Source organism: Perissodus microlepis, chromosome 18 (assembly GCF_051167445.1).
Source record: "Perissodus microlepis isolate ML-2025 ecotype Zambia chromosome 18, ASM5116744v1, whole genome shotgun sequence".
Lineage (NCBI taxonomy): Eukaryota > Metazoa > Chordata > Actinopteri > Cichliformes > Cichlidae > Perissodus > Perissodus microlepis.
Genome location: NC_140478.1, coordinates 32,975,024 through 32,992,668, shown reverse-complemented (window position 1 = coordinate 32,992,668; position 17,645 = coordinate 32,975,024). Strand labels below are relative to the sequence as shown.

General features: G+C 41.0%; 2 protein-coding genes across 2 annotated transcripts; both read left to right on the top strand.

The window, feature by feature from the left end:
- Positions 1-661: 661 nt before the first annotated feature.
- Positions 662-10,064, top strand: LOC146368639 (uncharacterized). Its single transcript, XM_084912213.1, has 3 exons — positions 662-1,172; positions 2,784-3,164; positions 5,908-10,064. The coding sequence occupies exons 1-3, from the start codon at positions 1,001-1,003 to the stop codon at positions 7,008-7,010; spliced, it is 1,656 nt and encodes a 551-aa protein (XP_084768339.1). The 5' UTR covers positions 662-1,000; the 3' UTR covers positions 7,011-10,064.
- Positions 10,065-12,630: 2,566 nt separating this feature from the next.
- On the top strand, positions 12,631-17,545 carry LOC146368638 (uncharacterized). The gene is made up of 2 exons (XM_084912242.1): positions 12,631-12,922; positions 15,605-17,545. The coding sequence occupies exons 1-2, from the start codon at positions 12,751-12,753 to the stop codon at positions 16,786-16,788; spliced, it is 1,356 nt and encodes a 451-aa protein (XP_084768368.1). The 5' UTR covers positions 12,631-12,750; the 3' UTR covers positions 16,789-17,545.
- Positions 17,546-17,645: the final 100 nt, after the last annotated feature.

The window sequence follows — 17,645 nt, the reverse complement described above, 5'->3', positions numbered from 1 at the left end:
TTACTGCCCATCTTTGATGATAAGTGATTACACCAATAGGATTTTCATTATCTGTTATTGTTTCCTTTATTTGGGTTCAGATCAGTGTGAAGTTTGAAGACACACTCTTTATTTTCTTGTTTGTTTTGTTTTTGAGTCATAAAGAAATAATTTCCCAACAAAAAAGCTGTATAACAATGACCCCAGGAAGTGTTTCAGTGGGAGAAAAGTTTTGTCACTAATTCAGGTGACTCGTTCAGTCTCAGCTGACTGCAGGCTTCCAGCCTTTAAACTGTACCTTTGCACAGCGACTGACACCAGCAGCACTGACCAGCAACGAGCTGTGAGGTCAGTTTCATGATCATTAATATGCAAATTGTCTTCACCATTGATCAGTGGTGATGGCAGTGATTGAGAATGCATCAAGACATGTACAATAATGTCATAATAATAATAATTATTATTATTATTAGTATTATTAGAATTATTACTATTGTTATTATTACTACTACTACTACTAAGCAAAGAAAGCAAGCAGAGAAATGTATTTATATGTGAGTGTTGTCACTGATTGGAGTCGTGCAAAAACCAGTATTAGTGAATTATAACATTATTTCAGCCAAACAGACCCAAAAATAATTTAATGCCAAACTTTAAAATAGAGGGCTGGACATCTATTTATGGTAGTCATGGTAACGTTTTGTGTTGTGGGTAAAACAGTCACTGAACCCGGAGGAACCATGAAGGCAGACCTGCTGGTGCGATCTGTGGGTCCGTCTGCTGTGTCGTCACTTTGTGAATGAAATCATTGTTCAGATCAAACATGAAGTTTTCTGTGAGAGCGATGTGACAACAGCGGAACGAAAGTTAGTCGCACTCCACCGCCGGAACTTCCCTATGTGACACCAGGTGGAAGTAAGCAGGAAAAAGCTGAAGTAGCCTTAACTTTCCACAGGTGTTGGGGTCAGTAAAGTTTGAAGGTAGCAGAGTGTATAGTTGTGTGAGAGCTGTGGCAGCAACAATGCCTTCAGTTCAGTATCTGAGAGAGTTTATCAACGAGCGACTAACTGCTGCTGCTGAACAAATATTCTTGGAGTTTGAAAAAACGATCGTCCAGTACGAGGAAGAGATCGACCGTCAGCGCAGACTGCTGGAGATCACCTGGAAACCCCAAATCAAGCTTCGGAGGACAGGTGAGTGTCCCTCTGGTGGGCTGGATTCAGTCACACAAACCGATGTTCTTCCGTGGACCACAAACAGCGCACTTTGACCTTCAGTGGGCCGGACCGGTGAGCGTCCTCCTGCCCCTGGAAAGTTTAACTACGCATTTAATCCCGGAGAAATCCGCATATGAGAGAAAAAACAAAGAAGCCCAGTTTTAACCGCGTGTCTGGTTTTCTGCTGAGGTCTGTCAGCTCAACTCGTTGTTGTGTAAAGTTGTAGAAAAGCTTCTGGTAGCTCTTTGTCCAGACTGTGTCGTCATTATGAAGCAGGAGAGTTTCATTCATTTCATTCGTATCCCAGCTACCACAGGAGAAGCACACTGGGCAGGCCGTTTAGCATCACCAGTTAACCTAACCCCACTAAGTGCACGTGTTTGGACTGGGAGGAATCCAGAGAACCCACTCAAACACGGGGAGAACACGCTAACTCCACACAGGTTCGTGAGCAGGGGGTGGATTCAAACTCAGGAGCGTCTTGCTGTGAGGCAACAGTGCTAACCACCACAGCACCGTGCTGCCCTGGATCACAGTCGGTGTGTTTCTGCTGTGGATTGTTGGATGCACTCAAAGTGTCGAATCACAGTTTGTGTCTGTGACGTAAATGCTGACCAATCAGAAGGAGTTTCTCTGTTCTGTGTTGTACATTAGTGGCTGTGTTTTGGGGTTTGTTTTAAAGACATTGGTGCTTAAGTTTTAATCGTATGTACTGACACACTCACTCATTTAGCTGAGACAACAACAACGCCTCCTTCCTGCTCCGTCCACACAGGAGAACAGATGACCTTTTCTCTCTCTTTTCCAAAACACTTTCTAGTATGACGGAATATTTGCTCCAGGAGAAATTTTCCCACTTTCCAGCAAATCTCCTCCTTCTCTCTCCTCTGTACAGATACACAATATGTACTATACACAAACCCTTCCTGAGACTTTCCCTCAGCATGTCAGCTGTGCTTTCCAGTCTTCTGGGAACTCTTCCCTGCCACTCGGAGTCCGTCTCAACTCCTCCTGAGCTCGGACCAGCTTCCACCATTTATTCCCTTCCTCTGTCTTCTCTCACTTCCTCTTATTGATTTCCAAAGTTATCTTGAAGACTTCCATCTGATGCCCCCAGCTATGTCTCCTTCAGATTTCACCTTCTGTATAAGATGGAGTTCACCTGTGTGCACCTTCCTCCAGTCTCATACATCCCTCTGTGTTCCTCCCTCTTGTTAAAGTTCAACACAACCTTTTCTATCCTTTCTTTAAAGGCACTCCTACCCAGCGCCTCCTCATCACCTCTCCTCCCTTCACTTACATGGTCGTTGAACTCTCTCCCCCCCTGCAGACACTCAGTACCACTTCATCCAACTTACTCCAGAATTCCTCTTTTTCTTCTACATAACCTACCCGTGTTATCCACACGTGTACATTGTGTAGTATAGACACACTATAAGCGACTCAGAGGCCTTTTGTCAGTGCATGTGTGTATTCTCTGTTTTGGCTTTTCTCCATGTAGTAACTTTGAAAGTGTGTGCGTGTATCGGAGTATTTGCCTTTTTATAATATTATTAATTTCTTTTTTGTGTCCTTTTCTACTTCCAGACCTTCCACTGCGACTCCTCTGCAGAGAGGAGGAGGTTCTCCCTGAGCAGCAGCTCTGGAACCAGGAGAGGAGCTCCAGTGTGGACCAGGAGGAACCAGAACCTCCACAGATTAAAGAGCAACAGGAGGAACTGTGCAGCAGTCAGGAGGGAGAGCAGCTGGGACTGGAGGAGGAGACGGATACCTTTACGGTGACTGCTACTTACAAGGAAAGCGACCTCAGTAACGCCACTCACTCTTACTCCAGTGTGTTTGTTGGGACTGAATCCAGAGAAGCATTCAAAGTTTTAAATAATTCTACCCAGATCGAGAAAGACATCAACCATCAGCCCAGAGAGCTGGATGTCACCGCCAGTGCTGAGACAGATGTGCATAGAACAGGTGAGTCTCACTCTGATGGTCTGGTCCTAATCAGAGCCCTGGTACACAATTTATGATGCAGCTGCAGTTATTTTTCAGGAAGAAATACCATGAAGTATTGTTATAATTAAAAAGTTTCAGCATTAGACTCAAAGTATGTATAAAACGAGTGGATCCATGTCAGCTGCAAACCTACGAGTGTTGTTTGGTTAATGTTGTTGGCTTGGTGCTTAAAGACATGCTTTTGTTGTCATTCAGTGTACAGCAAGTGTGCAAGGCACACAGTTTCATTACAGTTGGCTCGACACAGGATGAAAATATAGAAAAGATATAGTAAAATTAGGGATGCAACGATACCAATTTTTTCAAACCGATACGATACCGATACTTGGATCTGAGTACTTGCCGATACTGAGTACAAAAACCGATACTTCTACCACACACACACACACACACACACACACAAATGCAATGAATTGGAAGACAGGTTTTATTTTATTCTCTATTTTATAAAATCGTAATAAAAATGACCACAAAAAAAATTTCAAGTGAAAAATAAGCACTTCTGTTAAATTATTGCAGAGTATCCACATTGTAATTTAACAAAATATCACTGAACTATTGGGCACTGTCTCGAGCTTTCAGAATAATAAATAAACACTTCTGTTTGGAATAAAATAAATACAAATTAGGTTTGAGAATAAAATAAACTTTTAAATTATTGCAGAGTGTCCAATTTCATATCGCGGCTCGAGTATGCTGAGAAGACGGTTCAATCCTATGCTTTCCACGACCGGCATTGGCTGGTCATCCAGAGAAATAAAATGAGTCAGAGCCTCTGTTATTTTAACTGCCAGTGGATTTTCTCTTGACATTTTTCATCACTTTTCCAAAACCTGAGTTAAAGTTGGCTGTTCCGGTCCACACTGCTGACATTTTGTTTAGCCTAGCTACAGCAGCCTCCAGTTTCTCTTTTTTATCTGGAGCTGCCAGTCTCACTCGCCTAACCCTGTGCCTGTTTAGCGCGGGATGTCCCCCTAGTGACCAATCTAAAAAACTACAACAGAAATGACCAGCCACCCTCTGACTAATGAAATAAGTTAGTATCGGTTAACTTTTACGAGTATGAGTACACACACATTTTACAGTATCTGCCCCGATACCAGTATCGGTATCGGTGCATCCCTAAGTAAAATGTATATATATGACGTCACTGAGAGTTACAAACTGTCTAAAGACTTTAGACTGTTTTTCAACTCTCAGTGATTGTTTGATTTATGGACCTGCAGCGCAGTTTGAGCGCAGACACGGCTGGTGACGTCAGACTTAAAGACCGGTTTACATTTGCACTCAGTAACCTTCCTGTTCTTTCAGAATATAAACAGAATAAATTCATTCATTCATTCATTCATTCATTCATTCATTCATTTATTTGTTCATTTTCAGGCACAACAAATACCTATATTGAACATAAAATGCACAAAACAAAAAAACAAAAATTGCCTGAAAAAGGAGTGGGACGAAGAAAACTTATTAAATCCCACCCCTATACTCACTCATCAACAAAAAAAAAAACAATAAACTTCCCGCAGCTACGCCCATCATTGCATACAGACCCATCAACAGCCCCGGGCACATACAAGCATCTAAACGGCAGCTCGCAAACAACAATTAGAGCCTTCATAACTGAATACAGAATATATAAATTATAAATTGCATTACCACAGGTAACAGGCAGTAATAATTACAAGTAACAAACACACATACATATACATACATACATACATATATATCTACACACACATGCACGTATATATACATACATACGCACACTCTTTTTTTTTTTTTCCTCTCTTGGAATCCATACCAGCAATGGTAAGAGAACAAACATTACAGAGCACACTAAAACCCATCATTGAGTATACTGTGACCAGACCAACTGTTTGTAGAGAAATTTAAATCTATGAATATTATTGCATTGTTTCAATTGTAAACTCAGACTGTTCCAGATTTTCACACCACATACAGACACACAAAAACCTTTACGGGTTGTTCGAGTTCTGGGTAATTTGAATTCTCCAAAGCCTCTCACATTATAAACCTTTTCTCGAATTTCAAATCTAGTTTGTAAATTTGCCGGTAAAAGTTTAGTAAAAGCTTTATACAAAATTATGGATGTATTGTAATTAACCAGATCCTGGAATTTAAGTAACTTTGCCTGAAGAAAGAATTTGTGAGTATGATCTAAATAACCAGCCTTGTGAATAATACGCAGTGCTCGTTTCTGTAAATCCACCTGACAAAGCCTCATTTAAACTGGTGGAGACGTGTTAGCTGTTAGTCTGCATTGATAAAATAGACAGCAGTTATTTGAGACCTTCAACAATCTCTTGTAGAGTGATTCCAGTCAGACTGTAGCTGTTTGCAGAAAGGATGCCTCCTATCCGGTCTTTAAGTCGGACATCATTAGCCGCTTCCGGGTCAAACGATCACTGCGGCGTCACAGAGTTACAAACTGTCTAAATCCTTTAATCTTTAATAAAATAATCAGTGTGGCTGCTCTATCAGCTGTAACAATTAAGTTTAACATTCAGGCATCCACGAAAACAGAATTTATGAAGTTTAACCAAGTTCAAAGTTAGCAGGGAGTTAGCTCGCTAGTTTCCACCTAAAGATGATACACCATGTTCATTACCCCGAACATGATTAAAGGAACAATGTATTTCACTGCTTTTCTTTTTCTGGTCTCCTATTGTCCCTGCAGACCTCCCACAGCAGCATGTCTGTAAGCAGGAGGGGGTTCTCCCTCAGCAGCAGCTCAGGAACCAGGACAGGAGCTCCAGATTGGACCAGGGGGAACCAGAACCTCCACAGCGCACAGAGGAACAGAACAAACTCTGCAGCAGTCAGGAGGGAGAGCAGTCCGTAGTGACAGAGACGAAAACTTCTACGGTGACTTCTGCTCACAGCAAAAGTGACCACAGTGAATCAGAAGCAAACCGTGACCAGCTCCTCACTCACGGCTCTGCTGCAGCTGAGAGCCGAGATCAGGAAGGAGGGAAGAAGGGAGATTCAGACTCTGGAAATCCAGAGTCAAAACTTCATGTAAACAGAAGTCAGAGCAACAATTCTGAAGAATTCCTGCCATCAGCGAGTCGGTGTAACACTGACACGGGTCGAAAATCTCTCCAGTGTGACATTTGTGGAAAGTCTTTTAAGAAAAAGTGCCAAATAAAGGAGCATTACAAAATCCACACAGGTGAGAAACCATTCACCTGTAATACATGTGAGAAAAGTTTTGCTCAGAAGAGCACTTTGCTGCGCCACATGACTGTCCACACAGGAGAGCGGTTGTTTTCCTGCCACATATGTGGCAAAACTTTTAGGCAACGCGGGAATCTGATGATCCACCTGAGAATCCACACCGGTGAGAGGCCGTATTCCTGCACAGTGTGTGAAAAGACTTTCAGTCAGAGTAGTCATTTGTTGGGCCACATGCGAAGCCACAGAGGAGAGAAGCTGTACCAGTGCGATGACTGTGGGAAATGTTTTTCCGAATCATCGTCACTTAAATTACACAAAGTGATCCACACAGGAGAGAGGCCTCATTCTTGCCAGTTATGTGGGAAAACGTTCATTAAACGCAGTAACCTGCTGCGCCACATGAGAACGCACACAGGAGAGAAACCGTATGTTTGTGAGACCTGCGGGGAAAGATTTACTCTGTCAACGTCGCTAAAAAGCCACAACGCGATCCACACAGGAGAGAAGCCGTATCACTGTAAAACCTGTGGGAAAATGTTCCGCCAGAGTCATCATTTGTTGTTTCACATGAAAACCCACAAACAGCAGAAGCTGCAGTGCTGAAAGTTTTGTGGAGAAAACAAGTATCTACCAACAAGTATTTTGATGTTGTCATGTGTAAAACTGTGTTCTTCATTTTATTTTTATTTTCCGTTCTGCGATGAAGCTTTTTCTCTAATGCAGGGTTTCTTTTCACAATGAGTACCACCACATAAAATATATGGCTCTTAAATTACCAGCCTTTGACCAATATTAGAGTACAGTAGTATACACCTATTAAACACCACATGCAGTTTCTTATATGAATGTTATTTATTATAACTGTCATAAACAGGATGTGACAGGTGATAATAATAACAACTGTACTGCATTAAAACATTCTCAGCAGGTGGAATATCCAACCTTTAAGTGATGACGTATGAACAAACTACTCTGCATTTATTAAGGCTGTTGTGTTTTTAACATGTTTTAATGTTTTGTATCGCGTTGTTTTTAATCTGATCAAGCCCCTGAAAACAGTCAGTGATCACTGTCAGCCTCTCTCTGTTTTTATTACCACTGTTCATTTTAAAGCTCCGTTTTTAAAACCTTATGATGTAACTACAGCCCAGCCCATGCAGCAGTATATTAATGACTAACCTCATATTGTGGATGACTGAAGTTTGGTCTGCCATGCGATTGCATTTGTCCCTAACCATCCGGAACCTTCACGTTAACTTTTATAGAGGGATAAAAAGTTAGCGTTCATGCTCTAGCTTCACTGTATATATTATGGTAACCATAGCTGTTTATAAGATTGGGGAAACCTGCAGTCAGCTGAGACTGAAGAAGTCACTTGGATGAATGACGAAACGTTTCTCCCACTGAAAACGTCCAGATGAACAGAATCAACCTTTGGAGACACAGCTGTATCACCAGCCACCACGTAGCACATCATTATATACCAGCTAGCCCAACTTCAGTAACCCTACAAACGTCACTGCTGTTTAGTTTTCTGTCTTCATTTATGTTGGAAGTGATAGCAGAGCTGTACGTTTTAATTTCCCTCAATCAGAACGTGGATTATTTAATCTTTACAAAAATTGGAGCCTTCCTACGTACCACTAGAGGGAGCCCATGTATCACCAGTGGTACGCATACGACATTTTAAGAACCACTGCCCTAATGAAAACATAACGCATCTTTTAGAATATATTACATGTTAGATGTCTTTTCCTTTTGGAGAAAGCCGTGTTTAAAGTCTTCTTGCTGTGGTTGGTTGGATGCACTGAGAACCTGTCTGACTGACCAGCAGGACTGAGTTCATCCATCCATCTTCTGCTGCTGGGTTTGGGACAGTAGCCTGAACAGAGAAGCTCAGACCTCCTTCAGGGGAACACTCAGGTATTCCCAAGTCAGGCGAGAGGTGTAATTGTTCTGGGCCACATCCTGTGATTTTGTTCTCTTTTTTTTTTATCCTAATTTCTTGTTTTGGGAGATTTCTTTGACACTCTGGAAAAGGACTTTAACTTTTCTAATAGCATTATATCGACCTCTCAGAGATTCCAGTTATTTGTAAGTTCAACACATTTTCAGTGATTTTCTCCAGCAGCTTTTGGATCATTTTATGACATTTTAAATTTATAATGGTGATGTAAATATTAAAGTGGAGAAGTAGTTTTTCACCTGGTGTCATCCATCTGCAGTTTTTCGAACAGCAGCTGTAACAGTCACACAAACCTTTTTATCGTTACTTTGGTTTCTGTGTGCATCTGAGTGTCATTTAAACCAGCAGGTACGAGACAATCTCTCACTGATAGAAATGTGTGTTGTTCTTGTTTTTCCGTCTCGTGGTTATTTGTGAATTGTGGGTTCAGATTTTGGAGCGTTGAAAGTGTCACAAAGAATTTAATTTCTTTAAAACAGCTTTAATTTTTCCTTTTTTTTTTTTAACTGTTTGAGTTTTAAAGGAGACACGAACAAACTGCAGGTGTTCAAAGCTGTTAGAAACATTTTGTTATAAATAAAGTATTTTTTCTTCTAATAGTTTTGTGCACAGCAGCTCTGTCTCTGATCTTTACTGCTTCATTTCTCTGTTGTCTTTGTCATCAGTCCAATGACACAAGAATCAGAGGTTTAACAGTGTGTGGCTCCCTCTAGTGGATGTTGTGGAGTATTCTGTTGTCTTTGCTCCAAAGGTTTTTGTACAGAGTTTTGCTGTTTCCTGTCACTGTGGGCTGCAGAGCACAGTAGTACACAGCAGAGTCAGACAGCTGAAGCTTCTGGATCTTCAGAGGAACTGATGTCTTGTTGAGTTCAGCATCAAATCTGTGTTTTGGGAACTCTTGAGCGTTTTCTGTTCCAGAAGCATCTCGCCGTAAAACATATTTCGGATAGTCGTTCACGTCCTGTTTGTACCAGAACAAATATGGAAATGCAGAAGTTGTTTCGTATTTGCAGTGAAGTGTAACTGTGTCTCCTTCAGCAGCAATGACATCTCCTTGTTCCTGGATCACTTTGTCTTCTCCTTTACACTCTGAGGAAGAACAGAACATGCAGAGGAAGAGATGGATCAATAAACATGATTGAAGTTATTGAAAAGTTCCACAGTGTAAAATTAAAATGAAATTAAATCTCCTCTTTCTGTCCTTGTTGTGAATCGTGTGCAGAGGAAACATGTTGATGTTTGTATCTCACCAAAGAAAAGAGCAGCAAGAATAATCCACAGCCAATGTTCCATCTGTACAACAAGGTTTAAATCAACAGGAGAAACTAGCTGATGTTCAACATTCAGTCTGAGAATTGTTCTCTTCACAGCAGCACTTATTATTGACACAATGGTTGAACACAGTGCAGAAGGAGAGCACCGCCTACTGGATGATGTCGCCCTCTGTCTCCTCTTTGAGTTTCACTTCTCTCACTTCCTCTTCCTCCTGGTTCAGACTGTTAGCAGCATTTGAATCACTGTGAGGAGGGAGGAGGGAGCACTTTGCACTGTGTGCACAACGAGCCAAATGTTCTCCATCACTGAGCTAAAAGTGAGACTCAGAGTCAGATATGTTTCCAGATTAGATGAGCTATAAATGTGGAGACACCAGAAGAATTCACAGAACCTGACTCCTGGTGTGTTTTATATATATATATATATATATATATATATACACACACACACACACATATGGTTTATTGTTTTGTGGGGAAAATAAAGCAAGTTAGCATGGCTTTAACATTATGAATCCATGTTTACAAAGCCAGTACACAGGAATTACAACACAATACATGAAGAAAGACTTAAAAACTAGCAATAAAAAGTAAAATTAGTTATTTATATTTATGTGTGTGGAGCAGCAGATTTACAAACAAGCTGGTAGATTTGAATTGACTGAAGGATTAAACTCTGTGGTGAAACAGCGTGAGACGCCTGTCGGTTCAAATGTCCATCAAAACATTTTTTAAAAAAATCTTCCTAATTTGTCTTTTTAATTATAAAAGAAAAATAGAAAATGGAACCAGCTGGGCCAAATGGACAATGACTTCTAATATGCACTTAAATATTTAACCAAGTTTTATCCTTAGCATCAACAAAGTGCGGTTGTTATGGCAACAGCGCTTATAGTTTGGTGTTATTAAGCATGATAACAGCAGCAGGTATAAAAGACACTCTATGTCTCTTACTCTTCACACGACAGAGGCTGCCTTCCTCAGCACCTGCCTGAAATCTGACGAGTCACTTTAGCCAGGTTACCAAGTCTGATCACCAAACCAAGCAATGATACAAAACATTAAAACAGATTCAGTCACACTTTTATTTAAAAAAAGGTTCATCATTTCACATGAAACATTAAAAACTTTCAATCTCCTTAAAACGTGCAGCTGTTGTTGGATCTTTTTCACTGTAGCATCAAGATGTGACTCAAAGGACAGAGCATGATCAAGAACAAACCCCAAATACTTCCAACTGTCCACCAGTTCAATGGCTGCACTGTTTACTACTGTTAGTGCAGGATGGGGGGATGTCCTCCTGGAGTCAGTTACCAGGTCCTCAGTTTTCAAGGTGTTGATCTTTAAGAATGACTGATCACACCAAGAAACTCATCCACAACAGGCCTATGGGAATATTCTTCACCATGACTGTGTCATCCACATATTTAATGAAATGCCTGTTAGGCTGTGTACTCCGACAGTCATTTGTGTACAAAATATACAGTAGGGGAGAGAGACAACATCCCTGTGGTGAACCAGAAGAAGAATTCAGCTGATTGCAAAAACAGCCGTTTACTCTCACACGCTGACATCTGTTAGTTAAAAAGTCTAAACCTACACAATGGGATGTTTCTGCCTCGCGCCATACCTGGTTCCATAACATTCTTTGTGTTTCATTTTCATTCATGTTTCATTTACTGAAGCTCAGCTCTTCTATGTTGTTTGCTTTATTAAATGTGAAGGACTTTAACCTCCTAAGACCCGAACTCTTCCACGGCATGCGTTTTTAATTTCTCTTTGATATTTGGGCTGATTGGGACCTGATGAATGTAAAAACAAAGAATTGCCAGAGTTTTTTAAACCTGATTTTTGTTTCTAAGAAAAATAAGAGCCACATATGAGGATATTTGTTTAAAATTTCGATAGAACAGTGGCAGCATAATGTCCTCGTAAGTGGATATCAGGCCCTTGTAGAGCAAAATTGAGTATTTTGGTCTAAATAACCCAAAATGTGATGTCCACATATGTGGACGCCAGGTCCTAGGACTTTAAAGATGTGGTCATCACAAATTTATCATTTTAATTTTTCAAAGGCTGAAAATCACATCATCAGCTCCTTTAATCAGCAGCTCACTGATAAGGTTTTTAGGAACCTGGATGGAAACAATAGTACCATCTGTGACCCACTTAATGAACAAATATAATGAACAACTGGATAATTAATTCAGGCAGAGTTTATTTCAAAACTTTAATTTCTAGTGTCCAACAAATGAAAACAGCAAGGTGATGGAGATCATCCGGGACCCTCAGAAAACTAATCCAGCAGCTTCTGGCACTGCAGCAGCACCGATTCTGCCCAAAGTTAAACAGATGACATTTCAAATTCCTGGTTTTCCATGTACCTGGAATAATTCCTGTGGATTCCTACAGACTCTGGAACTTTTTTTTTTTTGTTTGTTTGTGTAAACCGCTGTTTGATATTTTTTTTTTATTGTGTCCATTCTGATAATATACATTTATAATAATAATGATAATAACAAGACGAAGAAGAAGAATTAGTAGTAGTAGTAAGGAAAAGAAGAAGAAAAAAGAAGTAGGAATCCCGTGTGTGGGGCAAAACCTCAGTCCACCCAGTCAGAGAAGCACAGCAGTCATAGATCCTGCTGCTGCCTCTGAAGTAAAAAACACAGATAAAAGCAAAATACAATAAACAGGCTGATTTTTATTTTTTTACTTTTCTCCTTTATAATGAGCAAAAATAACTCGTTCAGTACCAGTGGAATTTTAGCCAATTTGATTGCGGTCTCTAACTTTCTGCTTGTTTATTTATTTATTTCTGCTTTTGGTGGAAATTTGACCGGATACACTCTGCATGGACCCTCACAGCAACGGAGAAAAACAGAAACTGAAAACTTATGGTGGTTATAAAAAGTGTTTGGGGATCAAGAGAAACAGACACGTTCGAGCGTTACGAAGCGGAACGAAAAGGCAACTCTCCTCTTCTGCCGGAACTTCACCGTGTGGCACCAGGCGGAAGTAAACGGGGTGGAGACGCTAATCTTTGTTTCAGCAGGAGGTCGGTTGTGTCGTGTTGTGTTGTGTGTGAGCTGTGGCAGTAACAATGCCTTCAGTTCAGTATCTGAGAGAGTTTATCAACGAGCGACTAACTGCTGCTGCTGAACAAATATTCTTGGAGTTTGAAAAAACGATCGTCCAGTACGAGGAAGAGATCGACCGTCAGCGCAGACTGCTGGATATCACCTGGAAACCCCAAATCAAGCTGCACAGGACAGGTGAGTGTGTGACGTTTATTCTGTAGCGATTTTTCGGGAAAAATAAATCCACAGTGTGAGTTACAGTGGTATCAATATAATCAACCAGCGCCAGAAAATGCACACATAAGACGATTAAAAGAGCAATTTTTAATTTCACTTCAATGTATATGGCGCTAAATAACAGCAACCGCATCAAGACACTTTATACTGTAAGGCAAAGACTCTACAGTAGTGCGGAAAAAACTCCAGCAATCAGATGACGCCCTGTGACCATGCTGGTGAATGAATGTTAGGGGCCTCCAATTTCTTAAATCTTTTTTAGAGCCCTTCTTCAATTCAATTTAATTCCATTTATTTACACAGCGCCAAATCACAACAAAAGTTGCCTCAGGGCGCTTTTAACAGGAAGAAACCTCCAGCAGAACAAGGCTCAGGGAGGGGCGGGGCCATCTGCTGCGACCAGTTAGGAGTGAGGAGAGGAAGACAGGACAAAGACATGCGGCGGAAGAGAGACAGAGATTAATAACAACTAATGTTTCAATGCAGAGAGGTCTATTAACACATAGTAAGTGAAGAAGAAACACCCAGTGCATCATGGGAATCCCCCGGCAGCCTACGTCCATTGCAGCATAACTAAGGGAGGATTCAGGGTCACCTGGTCCAGCCCTAACTATATGCTTTAGCAAAAAGGAAAGTTTGAAGCCTAATCTTGAAAGTAGAGATAGTGTCTGTCTCCTGAATCCAAACTGGAAGCTGGTTCCACAGAAGAGGGGCCTGAAAACTGAAGGCTCTGCCTCCCATTCTACTTTTAAATACTCTAGAAACAACAAGTAGGCCTGCAGTGTGAGAGCGAAGTGCTCTAATAGGGTGATATGGTACTACAAGGTCATTAAGATAAGATGGGGCCTGATTATTTAAGACCTTGTATGTGAGGAGCAGGATTTTGAATTCAATTCTGGATTTAACAGGAAGCCAATGAAGGGAAGCCAAAGCAGGAGAAATCTGCTCTCTCCTTCTAGTCCCTGTCAGGACTCTTGCTGCAGTACCTGTAATGGGTACAGACATACATACCTTTGCTTTGATGCTTCGTTTAATGCACGGCTCTGTTGCAAGCCGATGTGTTAAATGATGTAAACACAAGCATTTCATCCACTTTAGCAACTAAACACAGACCTGCAATACAAACAGATTTAGGAGCAGCGTGTGAATAAACAACATTAAGTCCTCACAGCCTCCAGTTTTAAGTCTGCAGGGGGGCGTGGGGTGTAATCCACCGTATTCATTTCTAGGCTTTCATAACATTTTTCAAATTAAAAGTGAAATAATATAAAATATTGTATCAGTTAAATTGCATTAATATTTTTAAAATATGCAAATAAAAGCTTTTTTGACAAGTCAGTAAAATTGTACATGAACCAATAAACTCTGAGCCACGGGCCCGAGGGTTGTTAGTTTGATACTGAATTATTATTAATATTAATTCATGTTTGTGCTCTTCTCAGCAGCACAAAAACCTCGCTCCTTTTAATGTCAGAAACTTTTCCAAGAAAACAGAGTAAAGATACATTTTTTGCCTTAATTTAGATTCCATATATATCTTAATTTTATTTGACTTTGACCTTCGACTGTACTCAAAAAATTTAGATATTTTTTGTGTTTAAGAAATTGTTTTCTTTAAAAGTTACATTTTGATTAGATCAAGACAAAACATAAAGATTACATGAAGAGGAGATGCTTACATAAGGCCAATGACTCAAGAGCGGAGGCAGAAGGCTGTTCCAAAGTTTTGCAGTTCAGCATTTGGAAGGTTTACGACGGTGCGGAACAGCAGGCTGCGAAATCCTTTAAGACTTTGAAGTCGGACTGGGATTTTCCGTCAGGGCTTTCTGGTCGTCACCCAGAAGCAGCAAAGCAGCCCCACAGCATCACACTGCCACCACCATGTTTGACTGTTGCTATGATGTTCTTTTTTGAAATGTTGTGTTAGTTTTACATCACTTAAAACGGGACTCAAACCTTCCAGAAAGTTCAACTTTTGTCTCGTCTAGTCTCCCAGATTCTGTCTTGTTGTTGAATATTGAACTAAGTTCTTTATGTGTTGTTCTGTTTTTCTGTGACATCCTGGATGAGTTGTTGCTGTGCTCTTGAAGAGATTTTGGTAGGCTGGCTACTCTGAGGAAGGTTCACGTTGGCTCTTGCTGTGGTTCGCTGGAATCACTTTGTCAGACGGCTTTTTTTTTTTTCATTCAGCAGGTCTGGCAGTAACGAGGCCTGCGTGTGGGCAGTGAAAAAAAACCTGGTTAATCACAGTGCATTTATTTCACAGCACTGCACTGGTGGTTTGTAATGAACCAGGAAAATAATTTACATTTGAGTACTACTAAACGAGTCGGTGGTCAGTTAGTTTCATCATTGGGAGGGGGGCATCTTGGTTTTGTTAGTCCATAATACTGAATTAGTATAGACATCCATTAATTTGGAGCCATTTTTACAAAGTGAAAGAAACCTTGCTTCTCAGTACTCTGCACTTCCACACAGCTCACATGTATTCCCGGCACTGCCACAACAGCTGGGATTGAAACCCTAACTTGCTACAATGAACGGTGATTGACACGCTGACTAAGTAATAGGAATATACGGTGATGTCCTATTGTCATAACCGTGTTTATTTCTTTTTCTTGTCTCTTTCTGTCCTTCCAGACCTTGCACAGCAGCATGTCTGTAAGGAGGAGGTTCTTCCTGAGCAGCAGCTTTGTAACCAGGAGAGGAGCTCCAGACTGGACCGGGAGGAACCAGAACCTCCTCAGATTAAAGAGGAACAGCAGGAACTGCGCAGCAGTCAGGAGGACGAGCAGGTTGTAGTGAAGGAAGAGAATGATACCATTTTTAAGGTGACTGTTACTTGGGGGGAAAGCAACCAGAGTGAAGCAGAACCAGACAGTGACCAGCTCGCTGCTCACAGCTCTGCTGTAGCTGAGAGCCAGGATCAGGAAGGAAGCAGGAATGTCAATTCAGGTTTGACTGGAAATAGTAGCAGAAGTCAGAGCAATGATACAGAAAACTCTCCCATGCCAGCTGATAAGTGTAACACTGATACAGGTAAACAGCCTTTGAAAGGAGATGGTTTTCCCTTAAGAAAATGTAAAAAAGCCTTCAAGAAAAAGTCTCAAAAGAGGACACGTCCCAGAATGCAAACAAGCCAGAAGCTGCATACCTGCAAAACGTGTGAGAAAACCTTTAGTGAAAAGAGCGTTTTGTTGCGTCACACAAAAACTCACACGGGAGAGAAGATTCATTCTTGCAAAACGTGTGGAAAAACCTTTATTCAACGCAGTGATTTGATGAACCACATGAGAATTCACACCGGCGAGAGGCCATACTCTTGTAAAACATGCGGGAAGTCTTTCAATCAAAGTGGTAATTTGATGGCCCACCAGCGAATCCACACCGGCGAGAGGCCGTATTCTTGCACAACGTGTGGAAAAACCTTTAGTCAAGGTAATAATTTGTTGAGCCACATGCGACGCCACACAGGAGAGAAGCCTCACGTTTGTGAGACCTGCGGGGAAAGATTTACAACGTCAGCGTCGCTTAAAATCCACACCACAAGCCACACAGGAGAGAGGCCTCATCCTTGCCAAGCATGTGGGAAAACCTACACTACACGCTGTAACCTTGTGCGCCACATGAGAATGCACACGGGAGAGAAGCCGTATGTTTGTGAGACCTGCGGGGAAAGATTTACTCTGTCAACGTCACTTAAAAGCCACAAAACTATCCACACGGGAGAGAAACCGTATCACTGTAAAACCTGTGGGAAAATGTTCCGCCAGAGTCATCATTTGTCGTTGCACATGAAGACCCACAAACAGCAGAAGTCGTAGTGCTGAAAGTTTTGTGCAAAAACCATATTTCAAACACCTTTACACTACTCCAACAACTATTCTGATTGGCAGCATTTGTTCTGATAATATCTGTTCATTTTTCTTTTTTTTTTTTGTAAGAAGTCCCTTATTAACAGTTGACCTCCTCACCCAATCACTAAGGAAGGCCAGCGCCACCCTTCAGAGGATGCTCATTTCTGCTGCTGTATCTGTGATAACGTTCTTTTGACCTTTTGAATTTCAGGGAGTTTCTAGTTTTGGGAGATTTCTTTACGATTCTGGAAGAAGGGTTTTGTAACTTTTCTAATAACGCTATAATCAACCTTTGAGTTCAGCATGTTTTCAGTGATTTTCTACAGCAGTTTCTGTGTCATATTATTACAATTGTGTAAATTTATAACAATACATTCAAATATTAAAAAAGTGGAGGAGCATTTTGTCAGCTGATGGTCTTCATCTGCAGCCTTTAAGATTTTCTCCTGTGACAGAGTCGCACAAACTTTACCTCCATCACTTGGATTCTGAGTGTTGTTGAAAACCAGAGGATACGAGACGGTATCTGACTCTGATTGAAATATCTGTTATTCTTTTTTACTGTGTCTCAGTTGTTTGTGGGTTATGAGCTCAGATGTCGGAGTGGTGATATCTGACAGCTGAAGCAGTTTTGTTTCTGTTTCTTCAGAAGACAAACAAACTGTAAATGTTCGACATTGTTAGAAAGTGTTCTTTATAAATAAAGTTTTTCTTTCTTCTAATAGTTTTGTTCTTCCACAGCAGCTCTGTCTCTGATCTTTACTGCTTCATTTCTCGCGCTCTGACTGATTTGGGTGAGGTGGAGATGTGGAGGAGATGGGTTC